Source organism: Eretmochelys imbricata, chromosome 6 (genome assembly GCF_965152235.1).
Source record: "Eretmochelys imbricata isolate rEreImb1 chromosome 6, rEreImb1.hap1, whole genome shotgun sequence".
NCBI classification, from domain to species: Eukaryota; Metazoa; Chordata; order Testudines; family Cheloniidae; genus Eretmochelys; species Eretmochelys imbricata.
Genome location: NC_135577.1, coordinates 17,649,923 through 17,675,052, shown reverse-complemented (window position 1 = coordinate 17,675,052; position 25,130 = coordinate 17,649,923). Strand labels below are relative to the sequence as shown.

Genomic DNA, 25,130 nt, shown 5'->3' with positions numbered 1-25,130 from the left:
TGATGTGCAGCTGCAGTGTGTCCATAGCTCCACCTCTTCCTCTTTAGGGCAGTATGCTTCTCTGGGGGAGTATGAAGGGAATAGGTCCTGAATGCAGCCTGCAGGTGGACCTTGCAACGCGCTGCATATTCACAGCCATCCAGCATACAGCAGCTGAGAGAGCAAGAACAGTGCTTCTCCTAGGTTAAGGGGATGTTGTTTGGCAATCTAGGCTTACTTTGGTTTTTAAAAATTCTAATGAAACTTTTTTCTTAAATTTAATGAAAAGGTTTTTTTAATTTAGGATTTTAACGTTTTCCAGCAATTCTAAACTGGCAATATTTTGCGAAGGCATGAGAACCAGAAGTAAAAATTCACTAATCATCATTCCCCTTCTCCCCCTCGTCCCCCTCCCCATTATCCAAGATTAGTGAAGAGGAAAATGTAAACTAGGAATGAGTGGTGAAAAGCCCATTTAAATTTTTAAAGTTTTGTTTTAATAATTTAAAGATGTAACACATGTAAGAACTTGTTTTAACCACACAGTATCCCTTTAAACTTTAGTCTGTAGCCCCAATCTAAAGGTAGATTGAGGTATTCAGCTACTTTCACATGATAAATACTGACTCCCTGATTTATTTTCTTTACATGCTGATACTGCAATAGAACACAATAAAAGGGATAAATGACACACACAGCGAGGGTCATCACAGGAGTAAACAAACAACAAAATAGCTCAGTAGTACAAAATTGAGTGACTCTTTATGTATACAGTTGTGAATTTCCGGGTTCTGGAACACAGGATCCAGATGTGGCAATGCACTAGTGCCAGGGTTCAGACTCTCAGCAGGTAGATACAGCAAGATCCACACGCCAAGGTAATACTGCTAGCTTCAGCATGTCCTCTTCATTAAGGGGGGATATGGAAAATTCCTTCATAGCCAGAGGCAAGTTAAAATATTGCAAGTGATTATTTTCTGAATATTTGTCATCCTTTAGTGCTAGAACTTGTAGAAACTTATTACTTGTTTGAAGATAGATGATTGTTAATTGTAAGATAACTTGTATAAAAACTGGCAGCTTTAAAATATAAAGCAACATGATATAGAAAAATAAGTTTAGTTTCTGTAAGGCGGCTTGTGTGAAGGTCAATAGACATCCACTGTCAAAGGCATTGTATACTCAGAGTGTCGGATTCCGAAGGTAACAACTGGGGCACAAGGCTTGGTCAGTGTTATCTGGAGATGGAAAAGTAAATACAACAAATCAGGTTTCAGAGTAACAGCCGTGTTAGTCTGTATTCGCAAAAAGAAAAGGAGTACTTGTGGCACCTTAGAGACTAACCAATTTATTTGATCATAAGCTTTCGTGAGCTGTAGCTCACGAAAGCTTATGCTCAAATAAATTGGTTAGTCTCTAAGGTGCCACAAGTACTCCTTTACAACAAATCAGGATATTCACCATTAACTAGCATCAGGTTAATTAGTTTCTACTTTCTATGCTACATGCCCTCCCCAATCAAGTACAAGATCTGGACAGTCCAGGTCACCTATTGTCACACATGTGCCCCTTTTACTAGATTCTTGTCAGTGAAAAGTTTGTAACTGAAGGGGCAGATTGGTGCACAGACAGTCTAGATCACACAACCAGATTAGAATGGTGGAAGAGCAATCAGCTTCTCTGAACTCCGGGTGAAATGTTGCAAAATTTCCTAACAAGATGAGGAGTGTCTGGTGTTTAACCTTTGATGTTGGCTGTCTGAAAATGCAGCTTCTTTCCTTAGATAAGTAGCCTTGTTGCTTCTGGATGCAACACACCCAGTGTCAGTTCCTTGATGAAATAGATTTCTCATAAATGATAATAGTTTGTGAGACTGTCTTCATGAGTTCTGTCTTCACGAACAAGATCAGCTCCCAGACTGCTGCACCAGCACTCTGTGAAGAAAGAAGTGGTTCAGGACTATTTAGAAAAGCTGGATGAGCACAAGTCGATGGGGCCGGATGCGCTGCATCCGAGAGTGCTAAAGGAGTTGGCAGATGAGATTGCAGAGCCATTGGCCATTATCTTTGAAAACTCATGGCAATCGGGGGAGGTCCCAGAAGACTGGAGAAAGGCTAATGTAGTGCCCATCTTTAAAAAAGGGAAGGAGGAGGATCCTGGGAACTACAGGCCAGTCAGCCTCACCTCAGTTCCTGGAAAAATCATGGAGCAGGTCCTCAAGGAATCAATTCTGAAGCACTTAGAAGAGAGAAAAGTGATCGGGAACAGTCAGCATGAATTCACCAAGGGCAAGTCATGCCTCACTAATCTAACTGCCTTCTATGACGAAATAACTGGCTCTGTGGATGAGGGGAAAGCGGTGGACCTGTTATTCCTTGACTTTAGCAAAGCTTTTGACACGGTCTCCCACAGTATTCTTGCCAGCAAGTTAAAGTAGTATGGGCTGGATGAATGGACTATAAGGTGGATAGAAAGCTGGCTAGATTGTCACGCTCAACAGGTAGTAATCAATGGCTCCATGTCTAGTTGGCAGCCGGTATCAAGTGGAGTGCCCCAAGGGTTGGTCCTGGAGCCAGTTTTGTTCAATATCTTCATTAATGATCTGGAGGATGGTGTGGATTGCACCCTCAGCAAGTTTGCAGATGACACTACACTGGGAGCAGAGGTAGATACACTGGAGATTAGGGATAGGATACAAAGGGACCTAGACAAATTGGAGGATTGGGCCAAAAGAAATCTGATGAGATTCAACAAGGACAAGTGCAGAGTCCTGCACTTAGGACGGAAGAATCCCATGCACCGCTACAGACTAGGGACCGAATGACTAGGCAGCGGTTCTGCAGAAAAGGACCTAGGGGTTACAGTGGACGAGAAGCTGGATATGAGTCAACAGTGTGCCCTTGTTGCCAAGAAGGCTAATGGCATTTTGGGATGTATAAGTAGGGGCATTGCCGGCAAATCGAGGGACGTGATCATTCCCCTCTATTCGACATTGGTGAGGCCTCATCTGGAGTACTGTGTCCAGTTTTGGGCCCCACACTACAAGAAGGATGTGGAAAAATTGGAAAGCGTCCAGCGGAGGGCAACAAAAATGATTAGGGGACTGGAACACATGACTTATGAGGAGAGGCTGAGGGAACTGGGATTGTTTAGTCTGCAGAAGAGAAGGAGGGGGGATTTGATAGCTGCTTTGAACTACCTGAAAGGGGGTTCCAAAGAGGATGGATCTAGATGACAAAACGAGGAATAATGGTCTCAAGTTGCAGTGCGGGAGGTTTAGGTTGGATATTAGAAAAAACTTCTTCACTAGGAGGGTGGTGAAACACTGGAATGCATTACCTAGGGAGGTGGTGGAATCTCCTTCCTTAGAAGTTTTTATGGTCAGGTTTGACAAAGCCCTGGCTGGGATGATTTAGTTGGGGTTGGTCCTGCTTTGAGCAGGGGGTTGGACTAGATGACCTCCTGATGTCCCTTCCAACTCTGATATTCTATGATTCTATAGGTTTACTTACACAGATACTCCTATATATCCCACCTTGTCCAGTTTATGCCTCTCTCCTTTTATTGTTGCTAGAATGCATTTAATTGTTCCCGTTAAGTTGGTATTTTTATTGCAACCCCCTCTAATCAGTTGTTTCTATAATAACTTTTGAGAGTGCAGCCATTTGGGTTGAGAGTTCCTGGGCTTTTTTCTTAGACCAGAAAGGAGTATTTTAGGAATATTGGTGTAAAATCTATTCAATCTTTCTTATTTCAGTGGTCCCTTTAAAAACAGTTTTATTTTTTATTTAACACCCTGCCACACAATTAGCGTTAGGGATGAGCTGTGAAGTTATCTGTATCGGTACTTACCCAAATTTCAAAATGCTTTCAATCCTATATTCCAGCTTTAGCTGGCTTCTAACTGAAATATTTGTAAGTATTCTTAATTATGTCCCCTTGTACATATAAATTGCATTACTGAAAGAAAGGGTGTGTGTGTGTGTGTATGGTGATGATGACACAGCACAGTGCAGAGTGACATAGTAATTGCCAAGTGTGTCTTTCATGTGAAACTTAAATTAGGGGTTTTCTCTGTGTGGTTATTAAAAATCCCACTGGCACCTTATGAAACAGTTCGCAATTTGCAGTATCTTGGCCACATTTCCAACTGGGATAATTCTGCCTTCCTCCTTGCAGTTTCAATGGGGTACACTATCTCTGACTTCCTTTTCTAAACTGTGCATTCTTACAATATTATATGCTGTAAAAAGAGTTGCTACATTTCATCACTGAGGGGACAGCAGTGGCAGATTAAAATGATCCCCAAACTAGTTTGTAAATTTCTAAAACTGCCACTTTAGGATACTTCAGGTACTTCTATATATAAGCAAATGTGATTTATAATTGTAAAAAATCAATACAGGTGAAAGAGGCTGCACTAATTTTGATGCTGCTCTTCAAATGTGTTTGTGTAAATAAACTTGTGCATTTGTTGAAGTAAATCAAATCTATTTATTCATGTCTGAATATTGCTGACATCACAGCAGACTTTTCAGAAGCCTTCTCAATCCATCACTAGCTTTGAACACTTAGTAGGTGTCCATCTCCTTCCCAGTCATCCCCTATTATGAAGACCTGCCACCATTCCTTCCAGGATAACTTTATCAAGATTATTTCCATCTCTGTGCCTGATGTGACCAAAGGACATAAATTTACACCCGTTGATTTCCAACAACATAGTCTGCTTCTCTCCAATAATGCTGCTAATTTAAGCATTTGTCGTATTTTCCATCCAGGAGATATGCAGGAATCTTTGCTAGCATCACATCTTAAAGGCTTCAGTTTTCATCTACTTACCAACATTCATTACCCATAATTCACATCTATAGGTTGCTCTTGAGAAAATTAAGCTTTTCACCAATCAAACCTTCATACATTTTGAGATATCATGTTTTTTCTAAACTTTAGTGAAGGGAGGTCATGGCTGAGCAATCCATTCCTAATCTTCTTCCACTTTCTTTTGAACAGCCTTCTTGGTTGGATATGTATGATCCCAGATAACCAAATTCATCTATTACCTCTACAATTTGACTATTAATCGTGATGTCCGCTTTCATCCTGTTTTTGTTAATCATGTCAACATACATGCACTTCATTTTTACAGTATTCAGGGATAGTCCATATTCCTCAGTCACTTTTTACAAATTCCAACATTCATTGCATTCCACCAGTGGCTGTAGCAACAGGTGTTGCCACTGGCATGTCTAAGGTCAGTTAAGAGGGGGTCCACCAATGGAAATCCCAGCTCCTTCCACTTTATCAAAATCTTCCGGGGTTTGTTCCATTCTGCATACCTCTTGAAAAAGTTTGGGACAGAATACACCCTTGTCTCACGCACAGCCCAGTGGAAAACCACTAGCTATTGCCTGTAGCAGTGTGCACTGTGGTCTGTTGTCGAGGGTAGAAACTTGCGAAGCTGCCATTATCCTCCAAAGATGATCAAGTTGGACATTATTGAACACTTTTGAGTAGTCCATGAAACACATGATCAACAGGTGGTCGTACTCCCTGCATTTTTCAGTGATGTGACTGACTGACTGTTCACAGTTTGATCACGCGTCTTGTTCCTCTCTGAAAACAACTGGTGGTGGCAGTAGCTCTGCTTCTGTCATTTGCTTCATTCAATCCTGGATTGTGTGGGGCAAAACGTTGGTCAATTGTGATATCAGGCAGAGGACACAATTGTTGTTCTCTGTTATGTCTCCTTTCTTTGGTAATGGCAGGCTACCTTTCATCTAGTTGTCTGGCCAATTTCTAGTCATCCATACATGGTTGGAAAATTTCCCCATGAGATCAATTCTGCAGGCATGAGTCACTTTAAATAGTTCTGCTGGTACTTTACCTTTCCATGGTGTTTTCCGTGGCTTCATTTTCATAATAGTACACACTACTTCCTCTTGTGGGATTGATGGCTCTGGTTCTGTACTCTCCTTTCTGTTGCCCTATATTCTGAGTGGGTCTAATGAAGCATAAAGATTGGCAGAGTAATCTCTCCTTCAGCATTTGATATCACTTTCAGTGATGATTCTGCCATCATGATCTTTTGTTATGTTCAATTGCAGGGAAAACTTTTTGTTAAGAAGTCTAACTACTGTGAACAAACTTTTTGTATTATTACTCTTTGTGGTTCGCAAGTTCCATGCATTTTGCCCTGATGTATTTGCTGTTGTCTCATCTAATCTGCCTTTGGGTCAGTTTAGTTCCTTGTATTCTCTCTTTCATTCTTAAGTCTCTAAGCCATTCTTTTCCATTCTGCATTATTGTTCCACCTGCTCAAGCCCTTTCTCAGTCATGTGTGGTGCACTGTGACACTGACTTTTCAGAATGTATAATTTGGCAGCTTTGAGCATGATAGTTTTCATTTTATTCCAAAGTTTATTCAGGTTGTTCTTTTACCTGTGACAACGCCTCAAACCCATTTTGGACAGAAGTCATGTAGTTTTTGTTGATTCTGGACCGATCCAAATGTAGCAGACCTGCCGAACATCTTTCCTTTTTCCGTTTTCAGTTTATTTTTGAGGCTAACAGTTGGTGGTCTGACCCACAGTCTGCGCTTGGGAAAGTCTCTGTATCCATTGGATGCTCGATCTCCAACATTGCTATATCATTACATAGACAATTTGGTTCTTTGACGTACTATCAGGTGACTTCTATGTGTTTAAATGTTTAGGGTGATGGGTGAAGATGGTGTTTGTAAAGACCCAGGTGATGAAAGCTGCAGAATTCAACTAAACGCCTTTTTCTCATTTTGTAAACCAAAACCATTGTTTCAGTAAGCTTCGGAAGAACTTATACTTCCAACTTCAGCGTTCATAGAACCCTTCCTTGGCATTGCACCTTGGCATAGAGAAGGCTTACATATTCCAATGAGCTTGATAGCTATGCCAGCAGGAGCTTTATCTCCTGATAGGGCCACCCAAGCTGTACAAGTCACAGGGTAGGGACCAGACAAAAAGTAGTCCAACTGGCTGATGCTGGGTGCAGAGTGGCATTCAAGTAACTTGGCACACTTCATGTCAGTGTTTTGGCTGGATGAGGGCCTGGGGAGGGTAATGGAACCCTGATGGAGGAAGGGCCATCAAAAGGTGGAAAAGTTCAATCAAGTATTTAATCAACAGCAGCTAAAAACCAGAGGGGAGTCAACAGGAAACAACCTTCTGTACTTCCATGCTAGAACAAAGGCGAAACATTAATCTCCGTGTGGTGCTGGATGGCAAGACCCCCAGGTTAGAAAGCACAACAAACTATACTGGGGAGGAGGTTCTGGCTGTTAAGAGTACCAGTTGCAGCTATGATGGTGCTGTACCCAATCCTTCAGGATGAACCTGATGTTTGCACCAAGGAAGAGTGACTTGAACCTTTGTAAAGGAATGATCAGAGTAGACACGTGGAATGTGAAGAGTATGGGTGAAGGGAATCTCTCCCTGGAGACCAAAGGATTGGAAAGACGTAGGAAATATGTGGAATCTCAGAGCTGTGATGAAATGCTAGGGGCTGTTCCATTACAATGGATGGATACGCAGCATACTACTCAGGATCTGAGAAAATGGGGTCGCAGTTATCCAAGGAAACATCAAAGTGTGTGCTTGGATATAACCCAATCAGCAATAGAATCATTACGGTTTGTCTTTGAGTCCACATATCAATCATACAAGTTTATGCTCCTACAACAGCGGCTGATAGTGAAATGATTGAGTTCTATTTGTTTAAACAATATCTTTTTTCTTTAATCCCAGGTGCACAAATATAATATTTTGTATTTTTGTACATGTGCACATGTAGGCTCAGATATCTGATGAATACATACCTAGACAGAAAGAATGAAAGATCCCGCCGGCATTGATATGCACAAGGATTTCTCAAAGAAACCTGTCCAGTTTCTTGACTCTCTGCAATTAATCTGTCTCAATAATGCATTAATATTGTGGGATGTGTTTTTTTTTTTGTTTTTGTTTTTTTAAATTTAACTTTGACTTGTTCAAACATGGCCTCTTCAGGGCAGTAATGTAAAACATTAATTGTAGCTCTTCCATGCAGATTGATGTCCCTTTTTGCCAATACTCATCTTAATGCACTGATATATTGAAGGATTTTGTCCTTGCTATATGAATCTGGATTTTTATATGCTGAACTCTCCTGGAAAAAGCAAGTTTTCGTGATAGCTCTAAATCAAGTCTTGTCAACGCAAGGAGTTTAAATACAAACCAGCCCTGTAGCCTACGACTCTTTGTTCTCTGACTCAAGTAAATTACCCTCTAGATCTTTCTGCCTTACCTTTCCGGGGTAATAGTCTCCTGGTCCAGGATGTCTAACAGTTCCTGCAGGCTTAGTCCGCGAGCTCATGCTGTACTTGGGGGCTCTCTTCTTGTACACATCAGTGTCTGTCTTTTTATATGCAGCTGGACCTGGGGTCTGTAAGAGAGTCAATGGAATCTTCCGTTGAAAATGGCTACATTCAATATCCCCAGTTTCCTATGAGAGCTGCATAGGTTTATCTGCAACAATTAATTTCAACAATTTTTTTTTTTTTTTTTTTTGCAGAAGGGTTCCCTCTCAACAGTGTCATGTCCTTTAGAAGTTTACATTAGATGTCTGAAGTCTTATTAGCCTGAGCCATTTCCCTTTTAACACACTGCAGGGAGACAGTGGCTCAAACTGAAATGAAAGTGCCATTGTTCTGTCTCTGCAAGCGTTGGGTACCTGTCACCTTCACTGGCTTTTATATGTGGCTTACAGTAAAAGATTTGTTTAAAATCCCAATGTTTTCAGAAGGTTTTAGATAATTAGCAAGAATCGGCACATGATCATTTTTCATCTAATACAAAAATAATCATTTTGTAAATATGTAACGTTCCATGGTATTCAGCTACACAGCCTTATTTCACTTAGTATGATGTTATCATAGGCATGAAATCTGACCATTAGTTTGGTAGGTGGCACTAGGAATGTTGCTACAGCCTTCTACCTAGAGGGATCATTATCTCCAGAAAATACGCTTGAGCAAGGTATCCGTTTTGCTTTCCCACCTCCCTCATTGTTACACGCAATGCTAATCATTTAAAAAAAAATCTGGTTCCAACTCTTACTACACAGCAGCATCTGAGACCCGACAGTTATTTCCTATTGTAAGAAAGTTGTGGGCCTTCAGATGCTGCTGTGTTTACCGCAGGCAACTGATGACCTTTTAATGAGGGCGACGACAGGGTATTTTAAAAAGACTTTTTACGCATACTTATTGTCTGGGAACATGGATCACGGTAGGTATTTCAGTACGAAAAATTCTTTGGAGATGGCAGAGAAATTTGAGTTTGAAATGTTGCTACTGAATATGCTGCACAATAAGATGTCAGAATACTCAGTAACCATAACACTGGAGCAAAAGACTTTTCCTCTGGAACATAAATGATATATTGCAGCTTTGAGCAGGGGGTTGGACTAAATGACCTCCTGAGGTCCCCCAACCCTGATATTCTATGTGTGTCCTGATGTGAAATTTCATATCTGCATTTCTGTCGCTTAACACATTTCTTGTCCTCATCCCAATTCCTTTTCCAGATGCAGTTCAGGCAACATGGTGCTTAGGCATAGCACAAGAACTAGGCCTAATCTGAAAACCATGGTAGTCATTGGAAAGATTCCCATTGATTTTGATGGGTTTTGGATCAAGCCCTTAGACAGGTACTTGCTGCAGATACAGTTTGAGCCCTGACTTGCCAATGATGCAGTTACTAAGAACAGCCATGTTTGCTGCCAGTCTTCAGCTGCAGCATTTGTATCTGTTCATGCTGCAGAACACTTGTATCTCTTCAAGTACTAGGAAAGAACCCACCAGTGCTTAGAGGCCTTCAGTCTTGGAGGCAGTGACTGATCACTGGTTGTCAATGAGAGCAGCTGGAGAGGAAATGGAAAAGCAGCTTACCTTATGGAGATCCTCATCAAAGCGACCAAGCTTACTCTTCCATTTCATGGAATAACAAGGGCTAGCAGTTTTGTCCACTGTGTTGGGTCCCATCACCCAAGGGATAGTGTATGTGCCAGGACCTGGAGAGAAAAACCATGACAGTTATGTACAGTGTGAATCCCCATGGATTAGAGGGAGCATCATATTTGAGAGAGGCTTTCAACAAAGGCTGGAGAGAAGGAGGGATATTTCTTTTTCACGTTCCCTGGCCCTTTTCTGTCCTGGAATAAGGGTCGGCAGCTGGAGTCTGAACTGCTGGTGCTCATGGCTGGTAAGGCTGGTATGCTGAATGAAACAAATAGAAAAGAACGGTTACTTACCTTACACTAACTGCAGTTCTTCAAGATGTGTCGTCATAATCAACAGCGTCTTGCCTGAACTTTCTCAGAGCCCTTGGTATCTTAGGAATTGGCAGAAAGGTATATGTTCATCTCAGTGTCAAGGAGCCTAGGCTTGAACCGCCTCAGGAGCAAAATGCCTGATGTTTTGTTGTTCTGGTCTGTAGCAAACACGTCTATTTCTGGGAATCACCAAGTGTGAAAGATGTTCTGCAGAACTGAGTCTTTGACAGACCACTCCTGGTTGTTTGAGAACTACCTGCTAAGTCAATCTGCCAAGCTGTTTTGAGGGCCAGGAAGGTGCAGTGCCGCTGGTGTGATTTGATCTGGAATGCACCAACTCCAGAGTGGAGACAGTCTTGCTCCCCCTGTCTGTTGACATTGCTGTGGGGTTGTCGGTCAGTGCTTGGATCATGGATTCCTGGAGTAGCGGTAGGTGTGCTTTGCATGCCAGGCAGATAGCTCTGAGCTCTAGGATGTTTATGTGAAGATGAGCTTCCTGGGGGGCTCATAGGTCCTTAGTTTGAGTTTAATTTAGATGAGTCCTCCATCCCCAAGTGAAGGTTTTTAATCGCTAATCTCTTGGTAGGTAGAGGTGCAGAACAGAGTACTCCCTTGCATACCTGAATTGGGTCTTTTCACCAGTTTAATGGGGAGAGGACTTCTTGTGGGATCATGTGGTGTCTACTGGGTAGATACTTTTTCATGGAGCACAAGGGAAGTCTGGCAGACTGAGGCATATATTCTACCCCACCCCTTCCAGGTGTCCAGTAGAACCAGGGCAGATATGAGTATAGGTACTGGGGAAGGTGGCACCAGGAAGGATTTTCCCTATGACATTTCCTGCTGTCCCTTACACATACTTCCTTAGAGTACTTTGTGGCTCCTGTGGCATTTCCTAAGCAGGGTAAGGTGCATAGGAGAGGAGTCCCTGTTATGCCCTGATGGGGATGAAGTAAAGGAGTACATTTCTTTCAAGGGAGGGACTGTCAGGAGCATCCTGGCTCCGTTGTGCTCTCCTCAGCTGGATAGGGGGTGAGGTCGGTACTGGAGCTGTCTCCTTTACCTGCTGTACTGATGTGTCAGAATCCTCAACCGCTCAAGGAGAGGAGACTAGTACTGAGCCACAGATAAATCACTCAGTACTATATATGCCTTGAGTACCAACACACTAGGGACCAGTCTGGGCACTGAGGAACATGGTTTCAAGGTTGCCTGTACAGAAGCACCAGTTGCTGAAGGATCATTACTAAGAGAGATGCTGTCTGCAGGTTTAATGGCTAACATTGGTGCTCTCTTAACAGTCAGTACAGGGGTGCCTAAAAGACAGAATCTGACTGAAATCAGAACTTTTGTGTGTGTTGCCAATGAGCAACAAAACAAACACGAAGCCGCAGAGAAGCAGGTGGACACAGTGGGGGTTCATTCTCACTGCCACAGATGTTAAGAAGGAAATGAGAGACTGCTGGACTTGGTCCACTGCTTATGACTTATGCCCTTGGGTTAGGGGCACAAGGGAACTCGGGCGCATGTGCGGCTCCAACAAATACTGCTGGGCACAATAATGTGAGATCATGCACAACGGGTGCATGTGCACCAAGAGTAGAATCAATGTGGACAATCACTCAAAGAACAATGGAAGAGAAAAGCCTTCTGCTCCATCCAAGGATACAGCTTGAAGTTTAGACCCCAGGCTGAGTTTATGGGGCTGGCAGTTTAAAACAAAACAAAAACAAAACAAAAATATCACATCTTTTAATCGTTGGCTGATCTAATTTACACTGGAGTCCCTGGGACATTAGAGTGACTTTTGAGAGTAAAGTGGCACTTTTAAAGCTGCCCCCAATAACTATTCTGGGTATAAATGGACGTACTTCACATAACATTGAAAAATAATAAACATTTTACAGTTTAAAGAGAAGTTATTACAAATGTTATGCAATCATTACAAATTGTTCTACCACAAATCTCCGGTCCCATCTACACAACAATCCCGACTATGTTGGGGCAGCAAATGACAAACCTGCTGTGGCTTAATGGGGCTGTGATGTGGTCTGGTTTTTGCCTCTGTGAACAGGACTTATTTTGATCTTTTCAAGGTTGTAACATAGTTCACATAACATGATCATAATGTTTTGCAATTGCACAGATCATTTTCCTGGCTTTGTCCAGGCCACCTCTCTCTTTTCATCTGTCCTCTTGCTCCCCCTTCTCCATCACATGAAACACGAACTACTTGTCTTCACTTTTAAGGCTGTTTGTGGCTTTTCTCCATGCTACCTATCATCTCTCATACGTTATTGAGATGTCTAATGATGCCCACCTCTGTTCTGCCAATTACAGCAGCCTTTATTGATCACTTGTTACATTTTCAAACAAGCACTTGTGTGTTTTCTACCTGTCTGCCCATCGTGCCTGAGGAGATCCCTGTAAATATCTCCCAAGCCACCTCTTTGTCCTTCTTCAAATCCATCCTTAAAACTCTCCTTTACTGTTATGTCCACACAGAAAAATGTGACAACGGATGGCAGCTGGTGTGCTGAGGTGATAAGTCTCATACCAACTAATGTTTCCTTGTGCTCCTCATTCTGTCTGTGTCCACCTGTTGTCTCTTGTCTTATACTTAGATTGTCAGCTTTTTGGGGAAGCGACAACCTTTTTGTTCTGTGTTTGTACAACACTTAGCACAAGGGGGTCCTGTTCCATGACTGGGGCTCCTAGGTGCTAGCCTAGTAACATTTGGGTTCTGTCTATGCAGAGAAAACCAAACTGTATGATACAAGGTTTGGGCACATCCATTTTGCAATTGGCACACAAACGTTGTTGTGATTGTAGACAAGGTGTTAGCTGTCTGAGAGAACCAAAAGTAGTAGAGAAACAGTTGCATAGTGGTGATATGTAGATGTGGTACAGCATTATGTTGTTTTGGATCTGTCTAAATGATTGATCCATGGCAGTTATTTTTGATCAACCTGTATCTCTTCTGTCTCATCTCTGCATGTCTGATACTTTTCTTTCTGATGAAGTAAACCTAACCCATCTGTAGTGACCTGGGTTTTCCAGACATTTTTTCATACAAGAACACTGAAACCATTTTTCTAAAACTATACTCGTATAATGGGACATTTTTTCAAGACATATTATGGAGTTTGTCGTGTGATGACCCCTATTGATTTTGATAGTTATGCTGCTAATTATTTGCTGATATTCAAACTGTAGGTAAAAGGAATTGCATATGTATTTCAAACAGACATAGGAAGATAAAGTTAGGTCATATTTTGGCCTACTAATCTTGATGAGAGTATGTCTCAAACTCTGGGTGTAACACTGACTTCTGTCAAGGCCTTAGGTATATTCCTGACTTCTAGTGAGCTTTTATACCTCTGTGCCAAAGGCGTTCCTCTCAATTTTGAGACATAAGCTGCCTGGCTGTGTTGTCACATGAGCATTGAGTGTTTTCAGTATTTTTGTTTTCCTCCCCTGGAAATATTCCTGTTGGTTTCTGTCCCCCATTGCCCATTGTTAATTGAGAGGAAGAATTTGGTTTCTTCAACTTTCACCTCTTTTGACACTGAATCAGTTAAATTGTCTCTAAGAGCCCATCTCCACTACAAATACAAATGGGATACAGTCTTCTTATAACATGGATGTCCATTGACTCATTTAAGACATGATTTCTGTTTTAGTGTAGACAGGGCTGTCCTTAACCATGTACTGTAACTGTGCAAAAGCTTTGGATGTGAGCAAGTCTTAACCCAGTTGCAGAACACAGTTAAGGTTCCATTTGCACTACAAATTGGAACTATATCGTAACCAGTGTAGAGGATGACCATATTAAACTCAGGACCATCTCTAGTTCATGGCTTTTAAGAGCCCCAAGTTCAAACTACACATGCTATTACCAAGGCTTTCTTCCTTCATTATAATACTTGGCTGTGGAGTCAGGCTCAGGAATTTCACTTTCTTTCTGGCTTTTAGGCCAGGTGGCAACTACAGGACTCATAGATGGGTTTCATTTATTAGTTGTTGGATTTTACCTGGAGTGCTGTCTACTCTGAAGCTCCCAGTCCTGAATGACATGGAGTGCACAGGAGCAGATTCATAAACATGCTTTTTTGACTTCTCTGTTGAATAATCGCCTAGACAAGAAGTGAGCAAAGCAAAAACAATGATCCTTTCATGCCAAACAGGTGGCTGAACCTACAGACCAAGTCTGTGCAACCACATCATGCTGCACTGCCATTTCCCCCTACATCCCAGCCCCATCGTCCTGTTTTGCCAGTTCTCTTCCATCCTGCTCCCAACACCCTGCACTGCTGTTCCTCTCTTTCCAGCCCTGTGACACTGCACTGCCCTTCCTTGAATCCTGAGCCTACCATCCATGTTGTTGTTCCTCCCACATCCTACTCCCAAATGCTGGAGCTGTTACTTTCCATCTGAAAACCTCCATACCTCATTCTGGTGTGGTTTATATTCCCCTAACATAGGACACCCATAGGCACATTATCCTCACCTTGAATAAACTGTTGAAAGAAATACTACTCACTTGGGCCAGGTGTGACCTCAGTTTTCACCTTGGGGCGCCCACACATGGTATAAGCTGGGGCAACTTCCTTTCCCTTCCTGGTCATTGCGGGTTCCACATAGTAACGAGGACCCGGAGAACAGGCTTCACGGAGCGAGGGCCTTGCCCCCTTAAAAGTGTAGGCAGGGGCTTTCCTTTTGGTGGGGTTGTGCTTCAGGTAACCTAGGAAGAAGGGCTACAGTTCATATGCATGTGTCAAGTTTTATTTTACTTCCCCTTTGGGTCTTGTTGCTAAAGTCGTTTTAGAGCCTTTGGACCATGAGATTCATTTCTAAGCCCAGGTCGACACTAGGAGTTGAGGTCGAATTTAGCAGCGTTAAATCGATTTAACCTTGCACCCGTCCACACGACGAAGCCCTTTTTTTTTTTTTTTTTTTTTGACTTAAAGGGCTCTTAAAATCAATTTCCTTACTCCACCCCCAACAAGGGGATTAGCGCTGAAATCGGCCTTGGTGGGTCAAATTTGGGGTACTGTGGACGCAACTGGACGGTATTGGCCTCCGGGAGCTATCCCAGAGTGCTCCATTGTGACCGCTCTGGACAGCACTCTCAACTCAGATGCACTGGCCAGGTAGACAGGAAAAGGCCCACGAACTTTTGAATCTCATTTCCTGTTTGGCCAGCGTGGCGAGCTGCAGGTGAGTGCAGAGCTCATCAGCAGAGGTGACCATGATGGCATCCCAGAATCGCAAAAGAGCTCCAGCATGGACCGAACAGGAGGTATGGGATCTGATCACAGCATGAATTCCTCTCCTCATACAATCAGAACTATGTTCCAGTTTTCGAAATGCCAAAACATTTGTCAAAATCTCCCAGGGCATGAAGGACAGAGGCCATAACAGGGACCTGAAGCAGAGCCGCGTGAAACTGAAGGAGCTGAGGCAAGCCTACCAGAAAACCAGAGAGGCAAATGGCTGCTCCGGGTCAGAGCCCCAAACATGCCGCATCTATGATGAGCTGCATGCCATTTTAGGGGGTTCAGCCACCACTACCCCAACCGTGTGCTTTGACTCTGCCAATGGAGAGAGAGGCAACATGAAAGCAGGTTTTGGGGACGAGGAAGATGATGATGATGAAGTTGTAGATAGTGCACAGCAAGCAAGCGGAGAAACCGGTTTTTCCGACAGCCAGGAACTGTTTCTCACCCTGGACCTGGAGCCAGTACCCCCCGAACCCACCCAAGGCTGCCTCCCCGACCCGCCAGGCAGAGAAGGGACCTCTGGTGAGTGTACCTTTTTGAATAGTATACATGGTTTAAAAGCAAGCGTGTTTAATGATTATTTTGCCCTGGCATTCGCGGCTAGTACAGCTACTGGAAAACTCTGTTAACATGTCTGGGGATGGAGCGGAAATCCTCCAGGGGCATCTCCATAAAGCTCTCCTGGATGTATTCCCAAAGCCTTTGGAAAAGATTTCTGGGGAGGGCAGCCTTATTCCATCCACCATGGTAGGACACTTTAGCCAGGCCAGTAGCACGTAGTTGGGAATCATTGCAGAACAAAACATTACAGTGTATGTTTGCTGGTGTTCAAACAACATCTGTTCTTCATCTCTCTGTGTTATCCTCAGGAGAGTGATATCATTCATGGTCACCTGGTTGAAATAGGGTGCTTTTCTTAAGGGGACATTCAGAGGTGCCCGTTCCTGCTGGGCTGTTTGCCTGTGGCTGAACAGAAATGTTCCCCTCTGTTAGCCACGGGGAGGGGGGAGGGGTTAGCCACTCGGTGGGGGGAGGCAAAATGCGACCTTGGAACGAAAGCACATGTGCTATGTATGTGATGTTAACAGCAAGGTTTACCGTGAAAGAGTGTACCCTTTTCTATAAAATCTGTCTTTTTAAGTACCACTGTCCCTTTTTTTCCTCCACCAGCTGCATGTGTTTCAAGGATCACAGGATCTTCTCCTTCCCAGAGGCTAGCGAAGATTAGAAGGGGAAAAAAACGCACTCGCAATGAAATGTTCTCTGAGCTCATGCTGTCCTCCCACACTGACAGAGCACAGACAAATGCGTGGAGGCAAACAATGTCAGAGTGCAGGAAAGCACAAAATGACCAGGAGGAGAGGTGGCGGGCTGAAGAGAGTAAGTGCCGCTGAAGCTGAAAGGTGGTGGCAGCGTGATGAGAGGAGGCAGGATTCAATGCTGAGGCTGCTGGAGGATCAAACTCATATGCTCCAACGTATGGTTGAGCTGCAGGAAAGGCAGCACAGCACAGACTGCTGCTACAGCCCCTGTGTAACCAACCGCCCTCCTCCCCAAGTTCCATAGCCTCCTCACCCAGATGCCCAAGAACGCGGTGGGGGGGCCTCCAGCCAACCAGCCACTCCACCCCAGAGGATTGCCCAAGCAACAGAAGGCTGGCATTCAGTAAGTTTTAAAGTTGTAAACTTTTAAAGTGCTGTGTGGCCTTGTCCTTCCCTCCTCCACCACCCCTCCCGGTGCTTCCCTCCTCCACCACCCTTCCCGGGCTACCTTGGCAGTTTATCCCCCTATTTATGTGATGAATTAATAAAGAATGCATGAATGTGAAGCAACAATGACTTTATTGCCTCTGCAAGTGGTGATTGAAGGGAGGAGGGGAGGGTGGTTAGCTTATAGGGAAGAAGAGTGAACCAAGGGGTAGGGGGGGTTCATCAAGGAGAAACAAACAGAACTTTCACACCGTAGCCTCGCCATTCCTGAAACTGGTTTTCAAAGCTTCTCTGATGCGCACTGCACCCTCCTGTGCTCTTCTAACCGCCCTAGTGTCTGGCTGTGCGTAACCAGCGGCCAGGCGATTTGCCTCAACCTCCCACCCTGCCATAAACATCTCCCCCTTACTCTCACAGATATAGTGGAGCACACAGCAAGCAGTAATAACAGTGGAAATATTGGTTTTGCTGAGGTCTAAGCGAGTCAGTAAACTGCACCAGCGTGCTTTTAAACATCCAAATGCATATTCTACCACCATTCTGCACTTGCTCAGCCTATAGTTGAACAGCTCCTGACTACTGTCCAGGCTGCCTGTGTATGGCTTCATGAGCCATGGCATTAAGGGGTAGGCTGGTTCCCCAAGGATAACTATAGGCATTTCAACATCCCCAATGGTTATTTTCTGATCTGGGAAGAAAGTCCCTTCCTGCAGCTTTTGAAACAGACCAGAGTTCCTGAAGATGTGAGCGTCTGTACCTTTCCCAGCCATCCCACGCTGATGTTGGTGAAACGTCCCTTGTGATCCACCAGTGCTTGCAGCACTATTGAAAAGTACCCCTTGCATTTATGTACTCGCCGGCTTGGTGCTCCGGTGCCAAGATAGGGATATGGGTTCCGTCTATGGCCCCACCACAGTTAGGGAGTCCCATTGCAGCAAAGCTGTCCACTATGACCTGCACATTTCCCAGGGTCACTACCCTTGATAGCAGCAGCTCAGTGATTGTGTTGGCTACTTGCATCACAGCAGCCCCCACAGTAGATGTGCCCACTCCAAATTCATTCCCGACTGATCGGTAGCTGTCTGGCATTGCAAGCTTCCACAGGGCTATTGCCACTTGCTTCTCAACTGTGAGGGCTGCTCTCATCTTGGTAGTCTTCCGCTTCAGGGCAGGGAAAAGCAAGTCACAAAGTTCTGTGAAAGTGCCCTTACATGTACGAAAGTTTCTCAGCCACTGGGAATCGTCCCAGACCCGCAACACTATGCAGTCCCACCAGTCTGTGCTTGTTTCCTGGGCCCAGAATCGGCGTTCCAACGTGTGAACCTGCCCCATTAGCACCATCATGCCCACATTGCCAGGGCCTATGCTTTGAGAGAAGTCTGTGTCCATGTCCTCATCACTCTCGTCACCGCACTGATGTCGCCTACTCGCCCGGTTTTGCTTTGCCAGGTTCTGGTGCTGCATATACTGCTGAATAATGCGCATGGTGTTTAATGTGCTCCTAATTGCCAAAGTGATCTGAGCAGGCTCCATGCTTGCAGTGGTATGGCGTCTGCACGGAAAAAAGGCGCGGAACGATTGTCTACTGTTGCTCTGACGGAGGGAGGGGCGACTGATGACATGGCTTACAGGGTTGGCTTACAGGGAATTAAAATCAACAAAGGGGGTGGCTTTACATCAAGGAGAAACAAAAGCAACTGTCACACAGAATGGCGCCCTCAAGGATTGAGCTCAAAACCCTGGGTTTAGCAGGCCAATGCTCAACCCACTGAGCTATCCCTCCTTCTGGTATTCCAGACAAGACTGAATCTCCATTAAACTTTTCAAGGTGCCCCTGACAGACCTCACTGAAACAATTGTCAGCTGTTGATTTCACGGAGGGAGGGAGGGGGGAGCAAATGAATACAAAACAAATCTGGTCTATTTCTTGTTTTGATCCACTCCATCTATCTTTTACATCTTTGGCTGGCAGCAGACAGTGCAGTAGGACTTCTAGCCATCCTCATCTCCTGCCTGCTTGCCAGAAGATGGTGCAATAAGACTGCCAGCAGGACTAAAGAGAATGACCTAGTCAAGTCACTCCTCTCTCAGTCCTTGCGCCCATGTCTGCTGAGGCGCTCCTGACTGACCTTACCGAGGCGGCCAAGAGCACCTCGGACACGATGATGATGGTTATCAGGCCTATTGCACCGTCTGCTGCCACAAGGCAATGAACTACTGCTGTGTAGCAATGCAGTACCACGTCTGCCAGCACCCAGGAGACATACGGTGACAGTGAGCTGAGCGAGCTCCATGCTTGCCGTGGTATGGCATCTGCACAGGTAACCCAGGAAAAAAGGCACGAAACGATTGTCTGCCATTGCTTTTACGGAGGGAGGGAGGGCCTGACGACATGAACCCAGAACCACCCACGACAATGTTTTTGCCCCATTTGGCATTGGGATCTCAACCCAGAATTCCAATGGGCAGCGGAGACTGCAGGAACTGTGGGATAGCTGTACTCAGTGCAACACTCCGGAAGTCGATTCTAGCCTCGGTACTGTGGAAGCACTCCGCCGAGTTAATGCACTTAGAGCATTTTGTGTGGGGGACACACACAATTGATTATATAAAAACGATTTCTAAAAAACCAACTTCTATAAATTCGAGCTAATTTCATAGCGTAGACATACCCTTTGACATTGGCTTTACTTTTGGTTTGTAGGATGGACATACGGTCATTATTATTGCTCATTCATCTCAGTTTATGGGTATGTCAGAGGTTTCTCTCTTATAACTACGCCTAAACTGTCACCTTCTGAGCAGTTCTGTCACTGGACAAAAGGGGTGAATCACTAACAAATGGCAAAACTCATTGATTTCAGTGGGGCCAGGATTTCACCCAAGGATTGCAAAAGTGAGCTGTACTATCCTGTTCTTATGATAGAGACTAAGGCTTGTTTACCTCAGAAAACTTATCAAAATAGCTATTCAGGTAATAATTATTCCAATAGTTCTTTCAGTATAAGCCCTCATGTGGATGCTCTTATTCTGGAGCTTATACTGAAATAACTATCCCTGGATAATTACTCTGGAATAGCTATTTTGGTATGTTTCCCAGCATAGACATACCCTAAAACCAAGAGAATTTTCCTGGAAACTCCCTTGTAATATAAGAGATTATAAAAATTACTTCCAATTACACAGAAGAGTAACTCCTAAACAAAATTTGTTTGAAATACTAGTTTTACGTAATTTGGGATTAAAGAAGAAAACTCAGTCCTGACAATGTGATGCCTAGTACAACTGAAAACATTGACTTTTCCATGTGAAAACACTGGTGATTAGAGTATGCCAAAGTTGTTGTAAAGCAAATTCTGGAACTGCAAAATACTTTGGTTATTTAACAACCAGCTGTTAAAATAACCAAAATAATAAAAAACACCCAAACTTTAAATTTAAAGAATACGGATTACTTATCACTAATTTTAAACCTTGTTTTCCAATGCATTCTAATGGGGATGCTACCTACCAGGTGTCCTGCTGCTGGGAAGTACAATACCGTTATTCAAATGGCAGCTTCCCAGTGAGAGTGACAACAACCTCTTAGGGTATGTCTTCACTACCCGCTGGATCGGCGGGCAGTGACTGATCCAGCAGGGATTGATTTATCGTGTCTAGTCTAGATGCAATAAATCGACACCCACCCCCCCGAGCCCTTTCCCGTTGACTCCTGTACTTCTGCGCCACAGAGTCGACAGGGGAGCAGCAGCAGTCGACTCACCACGGTGAAGATACCACAGTAAGTTGATCTAAGTACGTCGACTTCAGCTAAGTTATTCACGTAGCTGAAGTTGCGTAGCTTAGATCGATCCCCTCCTAGTGTAGACCAGGCCTTAGTGACATTATTTCTAAAAATCTATATTGAAAATTCCTTCTGAATTTAGATTCTTATTGTTCAACGCCTTAAAAATGTGTATAACACAAATAGTTTAGATAGTTATGCAATTCCTAAGCTAAATATTGACACTTTATTATGAAGAAGATAAAAGGTATGCAGCAGCAGAAGTGAGAGGTGATGTAAGAGTCAAGCTGCCTCTTACAAATGTCTGACTGTCATTTGCATCACAGTCAGACATCTAACACCTTGCTCTAACTTTCGGTGGAGCTACAGCCATAGGTGGTTGGCAGTGAGGTTAATCACAGTAGGGATATTCTTTATGTATTTCCCAACTCCCCCTTTTTGTAATTTCTGCTTCAAGAAAATGTGTTTCTAGTTCAGCTTTGTGAGGTTGTCGTGAAAATTTACCAGCCTACCGACAAAATCTACTCGCCACAGAGAGATTGAAAATAACGATTGATGGTAAAGAAAACACCATCTGAAACAGTTCAGCATAAGTCTGTACTTAGCAGAGTCACCCTGTCCTATTTCCTAGGTTATAATGGAAATTAATACAGACATCCCATATGTAAGCGGGGGAATGGTCCTGCTATTGTGGGGAACTTTCCTGGCTTCTGCACTACCCCGATGAAATGGGCTAGCGAAAGGATCTGAGTCCTTGCTCCCACTTCCTTTACCCAGAGGCCTCCCTGCCCTTGAGGACTCCCTTTTCACTCTCCTGTCTGGCAGAGTCCTCGTAACCCCGACAAGGCTGGGCCCAGGATTCCTGGGGAGCTCAACCCCCAACCTTGCTGTGGTCACCTAGGACAGGGGCTAGGGTGTCCCCACTCCGGGGTGCTCTCTCTGCACTGGGCACTTCCCTGACCCACTGATCATTACATACAATTTAAAGCAAATACAATTTATTTAATCAGCAATTAGTTTAAAAAGGAACAAGGAAAAATGGGAAAGGCTAAAGGAAAACACATCACCCCGCTCTGTGGCAGGGAATATCATAAACAGTGTCTCTGGAATGTCAGGGCAGTTCACAGTCTGTTCCTTGTAAGTCCCAGGCCTTCTTCTCAGGCCCTGGCTGGGCTGCAGGGATGCTGTGGGTTGGACACTTGCTCTGGCGGCGGCTACACGCGCTCAGGCTCTAGGTGGCAGGACTCTTCTTCCCAGCGTTGCCCCCGCCCCATCGCGGTTACGATCCCCCTCCAAGTTTGGCCTGCAGAGCCTCTTGGCTGAGGCATCTCCCTGTGCTGGGCCCACTGTACAGGATCCCCCTCGCTCTTCCCAGCTGCTCACCACACCCAGCTCCGGACTGCTCCAGCCCCAGCCCCACCACTCTGCCTCAGCACTGCTGCTGCTCTGCCTCCAGCTCCCTGGGCTGCTTCTCTGGCCCCTCTGCCTCTGGTTGCTGCAGTTCTCCTCCCAGCACAGGTCTGGTCTGCTCTGCTGGCTGCTTCTGTGACTCTGCTCCCAGCACTGACCTGCTTCGTGGGCTGCTTTTCTGGCCCCTCTGGCTCTGGTTGCTGCAGCTCTCCTCCCAGGGCAGGTCTGCTCTCTCTGGGCTGTGCCTCTGGCTTTGGGGCTGCAGCTCTGTTCCCAGGACAGGGTCTGCTCTCTCTGGGCTGCTTTTCTGGTCCCTCTGGATCTGTCCCAGCTCTGCTCCCCAGCTCAGCTTGCGCCCCTCCTTCCTCCTTAGCTCAGCCCCACTCTGTCTGACGCAGGCAAAAATCCAGCTCGCATACAGAACCGGCCCCACCCTGGCCTCCTGACTCCTTGATTAGCCTGCCCACCCTGTCAATCAGACTGACCTGGAGCATTGGCCTCTCCCCATTGCTCCTGGGGACTGTCAGTCTCAGGGTCCTGATTTCTCATTGACCCTTCCCCTTTCTTTTAGTACTGGGAGCTAGCCAACCAAAACACCCCCCCGGAATGTTAGTAAGGGGGCAACAGTCCCCTTTCACATAGGAGGATTTTATTAACTGTCACATCAGAGACAGTGGAATTATATTTTAATAGAATATGTGAGAGTTTGTACTAAATGAATTGTTTGAACTGATCTGGATTTAGTGTGTTTAACTCGTGATATCAACTGTGTTTCTTGAAACTCTGTATCTTTCTGTCCTTTTACCTGTTGTTCCCTGTATTGCGTACTTTGGTCCTGGGCTGGTAAAGTGGGCCATTATTGGGCCCCTTGGACGATGAGGCCTCCAGGTCCCCACCCAAGCGCTGTCATCCATGGTGGGAGCTGGTTACAAAGCCTAAAGGGAGAGTAGAAAGGTTAATAGCGGATTCTCTTAAAGAAGCAAGTTCTATTTTTTTTTTGCATTTCAGTGAAAAATTCTCAGTCTGGCCCTGTACGTGTACTACACCTGAAGCCTCATCCTCTGAATCCAGTCTCCATGTTAACGGAACTGTGAGACATGATGTTATAGATTGCATTGTATCAGGAATAAAGGACCCCTGCTCATATGGTACATACCTAGTTTGATATCTGCTTCTTTAGGCCATTGGTACTAACACATTCAAACTCAGTCGTCTACTTGTTTTGCTAATCTGCGTTTTCTTTTATACTCGTTACCCTGTTTATGGTATGATGAGGAGCAGAGAGACATCAAGATGTGGAGCATTCTATCAGGACCACCTCCACCTGCACAGGCTAATATGGGGGGAGGGTGTGCATTCTTGTGAAGCATCAGGTGCTAGCCCTGATGGAGGCAAGATATTCAGCTGAAAGCACTGGACCAACAATCTGATCCAGCAGATCCACTCCAATGTATAAGCAAACCCATTGAGACAATGGATATAGGGCAGTGGGTCCTGACGGCAAGTGTTGACGAAGTTACTAGCATATCAGTACTGTACTAGGAGTATCTTGGAAACCTCTTGGCATCTGGGTGTCTGGTGCCAGTAGCATGGTGGTACTGAGGCACTAAAACAGCTGTTGGAAGGGAAATTGTAGGTGTTTTCCATCAGTGTGACTCCTCATGTTTATCAGAGGGAGAATCCGCTAGGGAATAGGAACAGGACATCTGACTCCTGTGATATTAAGAATCTTTTCAATGCAATAGACAGGGCAAATCCCTGCATCGAGAACAAGGACTCCTCTGACATTTCAGAGAGGTCTGTTTTTCTCCCCTATCAGAGAATTGTTATAAAGCAGACCCTGGTTTTATTTGGGGACTGCTAGTGACCTTCACATCCTGTATCCACAGCAATTGTAGGATCCTCCCTCACAGTGAATTTGCCACTAAGATTTTTCTTGTCAGAGTTTGAACTTAATAAAAATCTCCAGTCTCCTGCAGGTTGTTCATTAGCCAGTATCTCAGCAGAGCCCAGAATCCCTCAGGCTGCAGTTCTGTTCTAGACGAACAGGAAATATTTTCTGCTATGGGCCTAACCCTAAACTTGTACGCATACTAGGGGTGAATTCCTGTCCTTAGTGAAGTCAGTGGAACTTTTGCCATTGTCTTCAATGGGGCCAGGATTTCACTCCCATTCATTAGTATGCACACTTAACCCTCTGCCTCCATTCCTTTAGCTTTATATCTTCCTATCTCTCATGGTGTAATAGGACTTTTTAGGTTACCCCGCTCTCATCTGCAGGACACTTTTTGAATAACTGGGCTGTCAGGCCCTCAGGTAAGCTACCTTATTATCCCTGTTCAAATTAGTCTGTATTACTCTCCTTTGCCTTGATGCTTACAAAAAATTGACAGCAGTTAGCCCACCAGTGTGCTGAGACCACTGCCTATTCATGCTGACCAGTATTGTCGCATAGTTTCCTTGTACTCTTCTCTGCCTGTCTGTATCTATCTGTTGTCTCTTGTCTTTTTGTTCTCTGTACAGCTTCTCGCACAATGAGGTCCTGGGCTCCTAGGCATTATGGTAAGAAGGAATTGCTAGAAAACAGCTCACTCCACCTCTTTTTTCTGCAGTCATTATTGC

At 44.5% G+C, this 25,130-nt stretch overlaps 1 protein-coding gene across 1 annotated transcript; it reads right to left on the bottom strand.

Moving 5' to 3' along the window:
• Window positions 1-1,127: 1,127 nt before the first annotated feature.
• CIMAP1A (ciliary microtubule associated protein 1A) lies at window positions 1,128-23,422 on the bottom strand. Its single transcript, XM_077819930.1, has 6 exons — window positions 23,314-23,422; window positions 14,867-15,067; window positions 14,358-14,459; window positions 9,941-10,062; window positions 8,296-8,433; window positions 1,128-1,217 (listed from the first exon to the last, which is right to left on the bottom strand). The coding sequence occupies exons 1-6, from the start codon at window positions 23,420-23,422 to the stop codon at window positions 1,128-1,130; spliced, it is 762 nt and encodes a 253-aa protein (XP_077676056.1).
• Between the last annotated feature and the right edge of the window lie 1,708 nt (window positions 23,423-25,130).

What these genes read in the sequence shown, in the direction of transcription:
- CIMAP1A (XM_077819930.1), bottom strand. Translation starts at nt 23,422, where the DNA reads ATGGATGACAGCGCTTGGGTGGGGACCTGGAGGCCTCATCGTCCAAGG. An exon ending in CAGAGTAGACAGCACTCCAG is followed by an intron (nt 10,063 to 14,357) that starts GTAAAATCCAAC and finishes TTTTCTCTCCAG; the next exon opens with GTCCTGGCACATACACTATC. An exon ending in GAGACTATTACCCCGGAAAG is followed by an intron (nt 1,218 to 8,295) that starts GTAAGGCAGAAA and finishes TTCCATCTCCAG; the next exon opens with ATAACACTGACCAAGCCTTG.